Source organism: Rhincodon typus, chromosome 4, assembly GCF_021869965.1.
Source record: "Rhincodon typus isolate 14 chromosome 4, sRhiTyp1.1, whole genome shotgun sequence".
In the NCBI taxonomy this organism is placed as follows: Eukaryota; Metazoa; Chordata; class Chondrichthyes; order Orectolobiformes; family Rhincodontidae; genus Rhincodon; species Rhincodon typus.
The window spans coordinates 110,186,310-110,199,931 of NC_063335.1; the positions used below are offsets into that span (position 1 = coordinate 110,186,310).

A 13,622-nucleotide genomic window follows, 5' to 3' on the forward strand; every position below is an offset into this window, starting at 1 on the left:
GGCTGTAACCAAAACTCATATGTCAATGCTGGACTATGGGAGGCTTGCATGTCTGAAAGCACCATTTGTTGAATAGTCATTAAAGTGAAACCCTGTGTGCTGCATTAAATGCATGATAAAGATCCAATTCAAAGAGAACAATAGTTTTCCCACTTCTGAAATCTAGCCTTCCTCTTTTCATCATCATTGAAGCACAGGGGCAGTGGATCCATGGGACACATCACCCTCAAAGTTGCCAATCATCCTGCCTTGGGCTCATAATGCTACTCCTTCACTGTCAATGGTTCAAAACACTGTTACCCCACTCCACCTTGGATGTACCTTGACCACACATCTGCTCATCACCACCCACCAGGGCAATTAGGGATGGGCAATAAATGCCCGTCCCAGGCATCGAGTCTCACATCCCAAGAGTGAGCAAAAATTCTTTTATAAAATGTCAGCAACAACCCGACTGGTCATACATTTTCTTCCTGTTTGTGAGCAGTTTACCCAGTGCTGTTGCCAACATGACAACAGTGGATGCACGGTAAAACTAATTCACTGGTGGTGACACGTGAGTCAGTCTGTAGGTGCGATAAGATGCTACTGAAATGCAATCTGCTTCAACTTCATTGATGGCCCCCCAAGCTCCCATGGTTACAGTGCCTGGATCCAAGAGCTATGCATAGGCTTCAGCCACCTTTGACAATACTGCTCTGAGATTGGGCACTAGGAGGCAATCTAGCTTCACCACAAGCCGCATTTAAGATTTTGTTTTAAAAATCATACTTTAGAACATTACATAAGCAGCTTTTTAAAAACAGCTTTATAATCACAGAAGTGTAACAGAGTTGAAGGAGATTATTCAGGCCAGCATGCCTCTACTGGTTCTACAAACAAGGATTGTTACCTAGTGCCAATCTCCTGCTTTCTTCTCCCATACCTTTGCATATTATCCTTTTATTCAAATAAACATCCAATGCCTTCTTGAACTCCACAACTGAGCCTGCCTCCACCTCATTTTCATGCAGTGCCTTTCCAACCCTAACTATTCACTGAGTGAACACATATTTCTTCAGTTCACCCTTGCTTTTTTTACACATTACTTTAAATCTTTTGCTCCTTGCAAGAGTGGGAACAGTTTCTCCACATCTGCTCTGTCCAGCTCATTCATGATTTTGAAAACTTCTGTCAAATCTCCTCTCGGCCTTCTCTCCAAGAAGAACAGTTCCAGCTTCTTCAATCTATCCCCATGACTGAAGTCTCTCATTCCTGGAACTATTTCCATAAACTGCTTCTGAGCTCTCTCCAATGCATTCACATCCTTAATATAATCAGCCAATTGGCACCTTTCAAATTGTATCCATTATCCACAACCATTCTCATTAGATTCTCTTTATTTTAATCTTTCATTAAAATTAATGAATAATGATAAAAGGAATTGTGGTGTTCTGCACTGACTTTGAAATGGAATTTGGTACATCGCATATTTTTGATATTTCGTCGCAAATAAATAAAGGAAACATGATGCAAAAATCACAGCTTTTGTAGATCGGTAATTTTACTGCCACAGACTTACCGTGTTTGCTACGCCTAATCATATCGGGTGATACTGGCCGTAGTTTTCGCTCAGATTTGATTTCTTCTAATATTCTTTCATGAAGACTCCGAGGACGTGGTGGATGTGGCTTGAGTTTCCGCGCAGATGCCTATGACCCAGAAAAAATAACAACAGTTACGAATCTGACTGGCAAAAGTGCAAACACGAGGCTGGTAACAAAATTGAGAGGTAAAAGCTATCGGGAATGATGGATCAGGCTGGGACTTCTTTCTTTAGAAAAGAATAAATTTAGGATTTGACCTGGTTTAGAATTATGAATGGGTTGTGTAGGGACGATGTGGAGAGACTGGTAGTATGTTCCTGTACCTAAGGAGGAGGGATTGGAGGAAAATTTGAAAGTGGATCATCAATTTGCCTTCCTGCTGTGTGCCAGTTTTCAAACGGTTTTCCAGGGCTGGGCTCGATGTAACTGTTGAGGGCCATTCAAGGGAAATTACTGGGATCTTCCCATGCCGGATCACCCCCTTTGCCCATACTGAGTTAGGAGATGCAAGGGCCACAGGATATAGGTGTCACTAGCAAGGCCAACATTTGTTGCACACGCCTAATCTCCCATGATTGAGTAGCCATATCACAGCACATTTTGAGAGTCAGCCGTATGGCTGTGGGTCTGGAGTCACGTGTGGGCTAGACTAGGTAAGGATGGCCAATTTCCTTCCCTAAAGGAACTGGATGAGGTTTCACAGCAGTCAATGATAGCTGTCATGGTTACAATTTGCTGAGATTAGCTTTACATTTCAAATTTCACTAGCTACATTGGTGGGATTCGAAACCATAGCCTCAGAACTAGTCCAGTGACATAACCATGATACCACCATCTCCTGTCAATGTTTAATTTCTTCTAATATTCTTTAATGAAGAAAAGAACATTTTATTTTCTTGGATACATTTATACAGGGCCATAATGCAGAGGCATCAGCCTTGGCCATTCCCTTCCTAAGGAAGGGTTTCTCCTGAACACTGATGGCCGTGAGTCATCTATTATTTTCAAATATTAATCAGACTCTCAAGGGCAGCTCCATTTTGAGGCGCTGTCATGTTCCTCTACCTGCCTCAGCAGTGCTAACCTACGCAAAAAGCTCAAAGTAAGTTTCTAATCACAATATGTTCACACTCATGGCCACGGTGTCACTCAAACATATTGCACTGTCCTGCAGGTCAGTTGTGACTATTCTGCATTCTAAAAATATCAGCTGCACTCACAGGGTTTAATGGAGGCCTTGAGCGAATAAAGTCCAGGATCATTTCGTGGGCACTTTTCTTCAGTTTCGGAGGGACATTACCATTAACCTGCAGCACAGAAGTAAAAATTAGTCATGGAAATCATACCACTTTTTAAATGGATCACTACTAATGTACACCAGGAAAGGATATCCCCTAGGATATGTGGTCAATATTTAACGGAATCCCAAAGGATTTGTCTGACAGGCAGGTCTGGGAAATATTACGAGAGATCACTATATTTGAGTCTGAATTCTTGCACAGCTCTGTCAAAATATCCACAATCTGTTGAAGCTGTTGAAGAAATGTCAAGATGTTAAACAACTGTCCAAGTTTGTTGGACTGTAAAAGACTATTGGAATTTCAAAACTCACTGGAACTGTCAAAGCTGTGCAGGAATTTTGCAAACCTGTGGAGTTTAAAAACAACAATCAGTGTTTTCTGTTTCACTCTGTTGAAATAATTCTGAGGGCTGTCATTGTAGGAATTGTGCTGTATGACTGATTTTACAACCTGAACTTAGCTCATTGGGTGCCTCTTAAGGGAATAGTTTGATTGACAACTCCAGGTGATTATAAAACAAAAAACGTTTGTTTTCATAGTAGGTTAAGAATCCTAGTGTAAGGTGTATTTTCATGAGACTGGTTGATCAAATTTTAATGCATTGAATTTTCATCAGGGGAGTTTAAAACTAAAGGGCATAATTTTAAGATGAGAGGGGAAAGATTTAAAAGGGGACCTGAGGGGCAGCTTTTTCACACAGAGGGTGATGAGTACATGGAATTAACTGCTACAGGAAGTGGTATATGCAGGTACAGTTACAACATTTAAAAGATATTCAGACAGGTACATGAATAGGAAGGTTTAGAGGGATATGGGCCAAACACAGGCAAATGGGACTAGCTTAGTTTGGGACATTTGGTCGGCAAAGAGTTGGACCAAAGGTTCTGTTTCTCTGCTGTAGGACTCCATTACTCTGCTCTATGATAACTCTATACTTTATTTGAAACAATAATCAACTTAGTTTCCAGCATGGAAACATATCAGACATCAACAAACACTTGGTTAGCATGTATCTTGAATACATTTCTTCAGTAACCTTCAAGTTTTTAAAATCATAAGAATCACACACTCCATCGCCTGTGGCTTAACTATGAGAATGCATTTTCCTTTTAACAGTGTCAGAATCAATGCAACTGGGCATGTAATGCACGATGTACATACAGTTATGTCCTACTGTAGTTAACACCTTCAAATCTTGAACTGCAAAGACAGAGGTTTTATTCATACTTATAATAAAAGCAACATACTGTAGATGCTGGAAAGATGAAATAAAAAAAAGTTGTGCTGGAGAAACTCAGGCTGGACTGGCAGCATCGTTGGGGAGAGAGAAAAGGGGTAACATTGAGTCCAATATGACTTGGAACATTAACTCTGAGTTTCTCTCCCCACAGATGCTGCCAGACCTGCTGGGTTTCTCCAGTATGACTTGTTTTTATTTGTACTTGTGTTTTACTTTGCTTTGCAAAATATATTAATTCAGAAACAGACTATGATAAACATTTCCCAAGAGGAAGCTGAGCATTTTCAGATCCATTATAGAGTGACATTCTTTTCTCATCCATGGGACATGGATATTGTGTTGTCAAGATCAGCATTTATTTCTCCTCCTTAACTGCCCATGAGTATTTGGTGGTGACCATCCTGAGTGGAACTGAATGGCTCAGAGATCAACTGAGAGTCAACCACATTGCTGTGGGTCTCGAGTCATGGCCACCAAAACTTGCTTTTTACTTCAGATTTATGTAAATTCTCGGTCGTTGTGACACAATTCCAACTCATGTCTGCAGGCGACTAGTTCAGCCTCTGGATTACTAGTCCAGAATCAAATCCACTGTGCGACCATATCCCCTTGATAGGAACATATGGGCAATGGGTAAGCAGGATTTTGTGAAAGTGGGCATGGTCAGCAGAAACTGCTGTTTTCCAAAAAGAAGCACTAGTAGATCTCATGTCAGATGGTTCTTTTAAAACTCACCAAATGCCTCTGTACAAGGTATGAAAGCAAGCTCCCTAGCTTTAGCTGACTAGTTGTAGCCATCAAATTACCATCGTTCACTTTTAGAGACCTTGATATTTTTAACAATGGTGTCAGTCTGCTCAGGGCCTGCATTAGCATTAGGGCAAGATCAAAATTTTGCCTTCAGTTTTAAAAATGTCAATGGTTACTATGAAACACAAAGTTGGCATATGGGAAGGTGGTAGCAATTAATTAACAATTGGATTGAAACTTGATTATCACCCTTGTTACTATGCTAAGCAATGGGGATAATTTGGGACACAGGCAAACTGTTATTAGTTATAGGTTATTGGTGCTATACCAACTTAACAGCCATCAAATTAAGTGGTCGAGGTGTTTGGGTGTATTACTCCAATACTCATCTTTGCAGAAGGCTCCCAATGCTTTGTTTCCACAGCTTTTGGAGAATATTGTCCCTTACAGCTCAACCTTTCTTTAATTAATATAAAACATTTCATTGCCCTTGTATTCTTCTCTCACTACGACTGTACTTACTAAACTCAGCCAATTCCATATCTGCTGCTGGTGAATAACTATACAAATTGACTATTGCTAGAAGGTTATGCACTGTTAGCATCTGACCTATTAATGGAACAAATCTGTGTAAAGCTTCTTAAATATTTAGATGCCTTGCACCTGAATGATGAAAATTAGCCCAACAGCAAAACTTGAGAACATGAATGGAAAGGAATGAGAAATCTACAGGTCCGTTGGGAAGCTAACAGACAAGATGATAAATGTTGGATTGTTTACACTGTACAAACATTAGAGAAGTGAACTAATTGGCCTTTTTTTGTAATGCGGATTTCTGTGGTACAGTAGACACAAATTGACAGCTAGCAGAGATTCTCAGATATACAGCAGACAGGTGGGAGAGATCACAGAGGCAGGAGTGAGTCAAACATTTGGAAAATAAACCTCACAATATTAGATTTTCATCTTTCTCCCAAGATCTGCTGTTAGACACCATTACTAGAAAAAATGCCATAATCAAGTAGAAAGTTTTGGAAACTCAACAGGTCTGGCACTATCTCTGGAGAGAGAAAGAGTTCGTATTATGAGTCCAATGGGATTTCCTTTCAGAACTGAAGAACGTTCATAATAGAAGAGTCATTTTCAACTTCACTTCATCATGGTGAGTCTTGCCTGATGTTAGTGCACGTTGGAAAGTCAGATGCCTAATGATAAGATTTTACGACTGTCGACATGTGAGGAGCCTTCAGTCATCTAGGATAGTTTATCTTCAGCAGAGAAGGTTAAGCAGGGTTTTTTTTAAAAATTGGCTTTGATAGAGTAATTAAGGAGAACGTATTTCCACAGGTAAGAAGGTGAATCTTTATTACCCTGTAAACATTCCTTTTCAAATTCATATTGAATGATCGATGTATGTTACAGTTTTTAAAAAAAATTCTTCACAGTATATTGGCATTGTTCTGTGGGGTAGGTTTATCGGTAATCGCTAATTGCCCTAAGGTGGTGGTGAGCTGGCCTTATAGAGAAGACCATAAGATACGGGAAAGTAGGTAGAGAAACCCACTGTGTGAGCCCTCATGACAACTCTGCTACTCAAATGAGATCATGGCTGAACTTGTGAATCAAATCCATGTTCTTCCAAGATCCCTAGATCTCTTGATTTTCCAAAGTGCCCAAAATATAACCAATCTTAGTCTTGGATGTACTCAACAGCTGGGAACCCTCTAAGATACAGAAGGGACTCTATGGAGGGTGCTTTCATGGTTATTGTCACCCTATTATCAAACAGCAAGAAGAACACCTTACACTGGCTTTCCTTCCATTGAAGATACAATGTTAACTAATCAACCGAACAAGAAACAGAATGGTGAACTCATTGAAGTTAATCAAGAGTCAGTGTTCAAATATCAGTGAAACAGTGAATGAAACTCTGTTGCTCTGGAGTAGCTTGGTTCGAAAATTAGCCAAGTTGCAAACATACAGCAGAGTCTAAGAATGCTCACAGTTGATCTTTATTTTGGATATTCTCCTGCCTTATGTTTCTAACTTGATGAATTGCCCTTTGAGACAAACTCTTCAAATATCTGTCAAGTTTGAAAATTTGATATGTCTTTGCTGGAGTATATGGAGCATTTTCTTCTAAAAAGCAGAATAATGTCTCATACTGTTAGATTTTTTGGACTTGTGTTTAATTTCTATATCCTGAGTTTAAGAATAATTTTTCAGTAACATGAACAATGTAAACTCATTATTCTTTAACATTGATTCATTTAGACTACAACTTGATGTCTAAGACCATTAATCTGGCACATTTCTTTCTTAATGTTACCAGGAAACCGAGAGACAGGAATACAAACCAGGAGACAGATACATAAACCATGTTGCCAGTATCTGTGGGGCTTTGTCAAGGGTTGAATCTATTCACCTTTGACAAGCTCACTTGTGTTAGAGGGAATGTAGCTAGGGCAAGATGGGAAAAAGAGGCACACCAAGCCTTGCCTTGCAAAATAAAGAGAGACTATTGTTCTCCTGGCTTCCTTACAATGGAGACTGAGCTTACCATCAGATGGCACCAGTGAACCAATTTTCCAGCTTGACATTCAATTATAGTTAAACGGACTCCTGGAAGGACACAGAGAACCTCCCCTAATATTGCATACAATTCAGGAACATCAGCAGAAACCAGTAGTATGCATAATCCTAGCTCAACTACTTCACATGAATACCAGCTATTAACGTAGCCAGCATTTCAAAACCAGAGCAATTATCACTCCCTGCAATTGAAGTATTTCCCTTTAGAGATATCAATTTGACTGAAAGATATGTTCCAATCTAGTTGGAGATGTGTGAGATATTATATTAGGATTCTCTTTACTAACTCACTCACAAGTGCTCTATGTTTACCATACCCCTCTTCACTCATTCAAAAAAACCACATATAGTTGTACATTTTACTCCTACAAGATAAACTAAATTAAACATCCCTTCCTAGGCTGCCAACCCATTACTGTCTCTCTACATCTTTCAATTCTTATCGGCCCATGCTGCAAGCAGTACTTAGACCCGTTTCTGTATCAAAGGCTACCTCTGAATAAGTGTTAATACTGTAACCTACTCAGAACAATGCCATCCCCACCATTGTGTCTCCACAACTCACTCAAAACTATGGAACGATTATCATATTAATTAACCCTTAGTAACCATCTCTCTTCTTAGTAACAGTTCCCTCCACCAGCATGTCCCTTCAGTCTGCTGCTTTTTATCTCTGAAATTTCCATATACACTACCTATTTCTATAACACTGTACTAGCCATTTCTAACGTTTATTTAGGACTACCATCTTGTGCTAACATACGGATTTATACTTTTTAAATACATATTATATAGGCCACTTACCCCCTTTAAGAAACTTACTGTCAAAACAGCGCTTCTGTAAAACTGCATGAATGAATGTGTAGAAACTGTCAAAACCAGCAATAGTAAATGTAATGTCACGTCCCAACTGTGGGAGATCAGTTTAATATCCTTCATACTTTTATTTAATTCTCACCTATTTAGATCATATAGGTCTAGCATTTTTACTAACATTGATAACTTTAAAGACAAAAGGACTAACACCTCTTAATTATGTAATCTCAGACCAGACAGACATTCTAATCCCATCAGGAGTAACAAGCAGAATTTAGTATGTGCGTAAACTATCTCCTGCTTACCCAGGACAGATGTCACGCAAACTTGTGTACAATAGATAAAACTATGTGACACCATAGTGCTAAAATTTTAATGAATGAGAAAACGGTGTATAAAAGAGGCTACTGTAAAACTGTACTTGGGATTCCATCGCCACCTCAAACTGTGCTACCGCAGGTGGTCAATAAAGAGGCTATTTTTGCCACTCACCGATCTCAGTCGATATTGAACATGTAGCACGTCAAAAACCAAGACAAACATTTCCAACTAATTTTATTTATGCCCATCTAGATCAGACTTGAAACACATCAATAAGTATTAACCATACTTTGGATGCTGTCTATTCTATCAGAGTAATAGACTGGGGCTATTTTCCCTGGAGCATCAGAAGCTGAGGGGTGTCCTTAAAAAAGTTTATAAAATCACGAGGGGCACGGATAGGGTGAATAATCAAGGAGTCCAAATATAGAGGCCATAGGTTTAAGGTGAAAGGGGAAAGATTTAAAAGGATCCTAAGGGGCAACTGTTTCACGCAGAGTGTGGTGCATGTATGGAATGAACAGCCAGAGGAAGTGGTGGAGGCTGGTACAATTACGATATTTAAAAGGCATCCAGATGAGTATTTGAATAGGAAGGGTTTAGAGGGACAGGGCCAAATGCTGGCAAATAGGTCTAGATTAATGTAGAACATCTGGTCAGCATGGATGGGTTAGACCAAAGGGTCTGTTTCCGTGTTGTCCATCTCTATGATTATTTAATTCCTTACTGGTTTGCCAGATTTTCCATTCTGCCTTTCTTTCCTGTTTCACTGCTGCCTTTTACACCTCTTTCAAGCCCAAATCCACAATATTTATATGGCTAGATCAGTTCAGTTTCTCAGTGGTTCAGACCTTAATGGTGGGGATTCATTGATGGTAATGCTGTTGGATGCCAAGGGGAGATGGTCATTGCCTAATTCTTGTGTGGTACAGATGGTACTTGTCATTTAGCTCTTATCTGTCCAAATGAAAACTGTCCTGGCTTTCGGAAGAAAGTTAAAGAATGCTTCAGTATCTGAGAAGTTGTGAATAGCACTGAATATTGTGCAATCAAAAGAAATCATCCCAATTTCTGGCTTATGATAGAGGAACTCCATTAATGAAGCAGCCGAAGATAGTTGGACCCAGAACACTATCTTGATAGAGGGACCTCTGTACAATGGACTATGACTTAGATGATTGGTCTGAAACAACTTTAGCCACCTTCCTTTGGGTGGTTGAAGACTCCAGTGGACAGTTTCACCCTAAACCTCTCATGACTTCAATTTTGCGAGGGGTCCTTGATGCCACAATCAATCAATGTCAAGAGCACTCACTCGGAGTTCACCTCTAAAATTCAGCTCTGTGAAGTTTTTGAGAAAAATAGGAAAGACTTGGTAAGATTCTTGTTAGTGAATCAAAGGGGGGGATGGATGGCATGTGGAATTCGAAACACAAATAGGTCATTCATGATTTTATAGAATGGGGCGGTAGGCTTGAAGGGCCGAATAGCCTACTTTTACATTGCATGTATATATATAAGAAGCAGACTGCTACATGTTCTGTTACAGCATGGATTCCTTTAACCCTCCACCACGTATGTTATTGGTAGCCCGAAGTGGACAAAACACATAATGACATTTTCAACATGTGACAAGCTCTTTTATCCTGTTTGATTCAAAATGAAGTCTGGAGCCGAGTGATCCCGCAGAACCTAAACTGAGCATTGGTGTTATAACTGACTCAGAGCATTGGTGTGTTAGTTATTGGTGAGTCAATGCTGCTTGACAGCTGATTGATGACATTCTCCAACACTTTGTGAATAGGGTGATAGATACGAATTAGCCAGATTGGATTTGCCTAGCTTTAGTCCCACCACAGAGGTGATACAGCCACAATAAAGTCATTGACCTCCTTACATTCTGCTTTTGTTTGATCTTGTAAACCTGTAAATTCGGTTCTGTCTGAACAAAGGCATATTCAGATCTGACACAGCATTGAAACTGACCAGCTGTATCCTCAAGCATGTGTCTGGCTCTTGTGAACCGTGTAAACCTATGGAAATGGTGTAGTGAAGTGAAAAAGAGGGTCACCCTTTTGAAGGCACGGCTTATTCCCCATCCAGTTTATCAGTTGTTACATTGGGGACTGGACTGATTCTCACCTCAAGTTCAACAACAATGATTAACAAACTTAAAAACAGAAGTTGCTGGAAAAGCTCAGCAGGTCTGGCAGCATCTTATGAAGAAAAATCAGAGTTAACGTTCCGGGTCTGGTGACCCTTCCTCAGAACAAGGTGTGTCAGTTTCGTTCAGGCGTGGTGTTCTCATTATAGATTGATGGTCTCATTCCAGCCTCCTCCAAAACCAGGAGCCGCTAAATGGACTGTGATGAACTTTTGTCTTAAATTTACTTTGTATTATTACTTACGAATTTACTTACGACTTCTGTCATTAATACAGGTGCCATGGTAAGGAGACTTATAACACTTTTCATTGTATTTTTCTTGTAAAAGTACACATGACAATAAATTCTAAATTCTAATTCTAAACCTAATTCTAATTCCATTTTTATTCCTGTTTTACAGCATCCGCAGTTCTTTCGGTTTTTATTAATAAATTCAATTGCTTTAGAGCATTTCCAAAAGCCGGATGATTTATTATTCATCCTTTTCTATTAAATTCTTCAATTGTCGGTATTCCTGTAAACTTTACCTACATGCAATCAACTCCCATCATTAATATCAGTCCAAATCTGTGCCAGGAGCTGTGAATAATTCTGCAAATAGTCAATGATCACAGATGATTGAAGATATTAACATATTACCTTTGCAGCATTTACACTACTCCTACTGCAAATTGACTCATATCCAAAACATCCCCTTTCACTGAAACAGTGACAAATGTTTGGAACAATCTGTAAATTGAGATTGTAGAGACAAAGGAATCAGGGCTTTGGGAAAGCTGCAGTTTTATGTGAACCACAATTTTTTTGTGTCAAATGATCTTTCCATATCCCTGGCTTTCCTTACATTCTTTTTACTCGCCTATTTCATTGCTCTAGACAACAAGACGGCGATAACCACTCAACCCAGAACAGCTCTGCTGACTGCTTCATAATACAAAACAATGTTACAGAAATTAAGCTAACCTGCAAGTAGACAGAAGAGCCCAGTTCTTGCTAAGAAAACTAAATCATAGAACATAGAACATAGAACAGTACAGCACAGTACAGGGCCTTCGGCTCACGATGTTGTGCCAAACTTTTACCCTAATCCTAAGGTCTATCTAACCTCCATCCTTACCTTATACTATCATCCATATGCCTATCTAATAGCTGCTTAAATGCCCCTAATGAGGCCGACTCCACTACCCTCTCCAGCAATGCATTCCACGCCCCGACCACTCTCTGAGTAAAGAACCTACCTCTGACGTCTCCCCTATATCTACCTCCACTCACTTTAAAACTATGCCCCCTCGTAATAGCTACATCCACCCTAGGAAAAAATCTCTGGCTGTCTACTCTATCTATACCTCTGATCATTTTGTACACCTCTATCAAGTCACCTCTCATCCTTCGTCGTTCTACAGAGAAAAGCCCTAGCTCTCTCAACCTTTCCTCTTAAGACTTTCCCTCCATTACAGGCAACATCCTGTTAAATCTCCTCTGCACCTCTTCCAACACTTCCACATCTTTCCTGTAATGAGGTGACCAGAACTGGACACAATACTCCAGATGTGGCCGAACCACGCTTTTGTATAGCTGGAGCATAACTTCACAGCTCTTGAACTCAATCCCTCTATTAATGAAAGCTAACACACCATACACCTTCTTAACAACTCTATCCACCTGGGTGGCAGCTTTCAGGGAACTGTGGACATGAACCCCAAGATCCCTCTGCTCCTCCACACTGCCAAAAATCTTTCCGTTAACCCTGTATTCTGCTTTCAAATTTGTCCTTCCAAATGAATCACCTCACACTTTTCAGGGTTAAACTCCATCTGTCACTTCTCAGCCCAGCTCTGCATCCTATCAATGTCCCTTTGTAACCTAGAACACCTCGAACAACTCAACCCACCTTCGTATCGTCCGCAAACTTGCTAATCCACCCTTCCACTCCTACATCCAAATCATTTACAAAAATCACAAATAGAAGAGGACCCAGAACAGATCCTTGTGGTACACCACTCGTAACTGAGCACCATGTTGAATATTTTCTGTCCACTACCACCCTTTGTCTTCTAAGGGTCAGCCAATTCTGAATCCAATCTGCCACATTTCCCCCTATCCCATGCCTCCTTACTTTATGCATGAGCCTACCATGGGGAACCTTATCAAACACCTTACTTAAATCCATGTATACCACATCCACTGCTCCACCTTCATCCACGTGTTTGGTCACCTCTTTAAAGAATTCAATAAGGTTTGTGAGGCATGATCTACCCCTCACAAATCCATGCTGACTGTCACGAATCAAACTGTGCCTATCCAAGTGATCATAAATCCTATCTCTCAGAGCCCTTTCCAATAATTTGCCCACCACTGAAGTAAGACTAACTGGCCTGTAATTTCCAGGGTTATCCCTATTCCCTTTTTTGAACAAGGGAATGACATTTACCTCTCTCCAATCTTCCAGCTCTACAACCATGGACAAATCAATCTTTCATTTTTGTGTATATTATTACAACAAGTAACCATACCTCTCAGAACTATCGGACAAATTAAACACTGGTGGCAGAAAACATTGAGAGGACAGTTTCAGAGGTTGCTGTGATGGAGTATTTTAACATATATGACACATAAGGAATTGTGTGATCTCTGCTGTGGAGACATGCTGGAAACTGGAAAAGAACCCACCACAACTAAAACATTCTTACTCAGCACATATTATGAATGTAGAGAAGGAAATAAAAGTCGCGTGCCCTTTCACTGTTCCCAATCTAACAAAAATTCCAACACGCAGTGGTTGGTTAAGTGTTGTTACCTGTCAGAAGTTTTCAATTCCACGTTTCCAGTGGTTTCCACCTTTTCTCTCCAT

At 40.0% G+C, this 13,622-nt stretch overlaps 1 protein-coding gene across 1 annotated transcript in view; it reads right to left on the reverse strand.

Annotated features, from left to right (window-relative positions):
- The window catches only part of spire1a (spire-type actin nucleation factor 1a), a 172,614-nt gene that overhangs the window by 32,001 nt on the left and 126,991 nt on the right, over positions 1 to 13,622 (reverse strand). Inside the window, exons 7-8 of the mRNA XM_048596194.1 lie at positions 2,807 to 2,893; positions 1,562 to 1,691 (exon numbers count right to left, since the gene is read on the reverse strand). Coding sequence (XP_048452151.1) covers positions 1,562 to 1,691; positions 2,807 to 2,893 — 217 coding nt within the window. The remainder of the gene's footprint in view (positions 1 to 1,561; positions 1,692 to 2,806; positions 2,894 to 13,622) is intronic.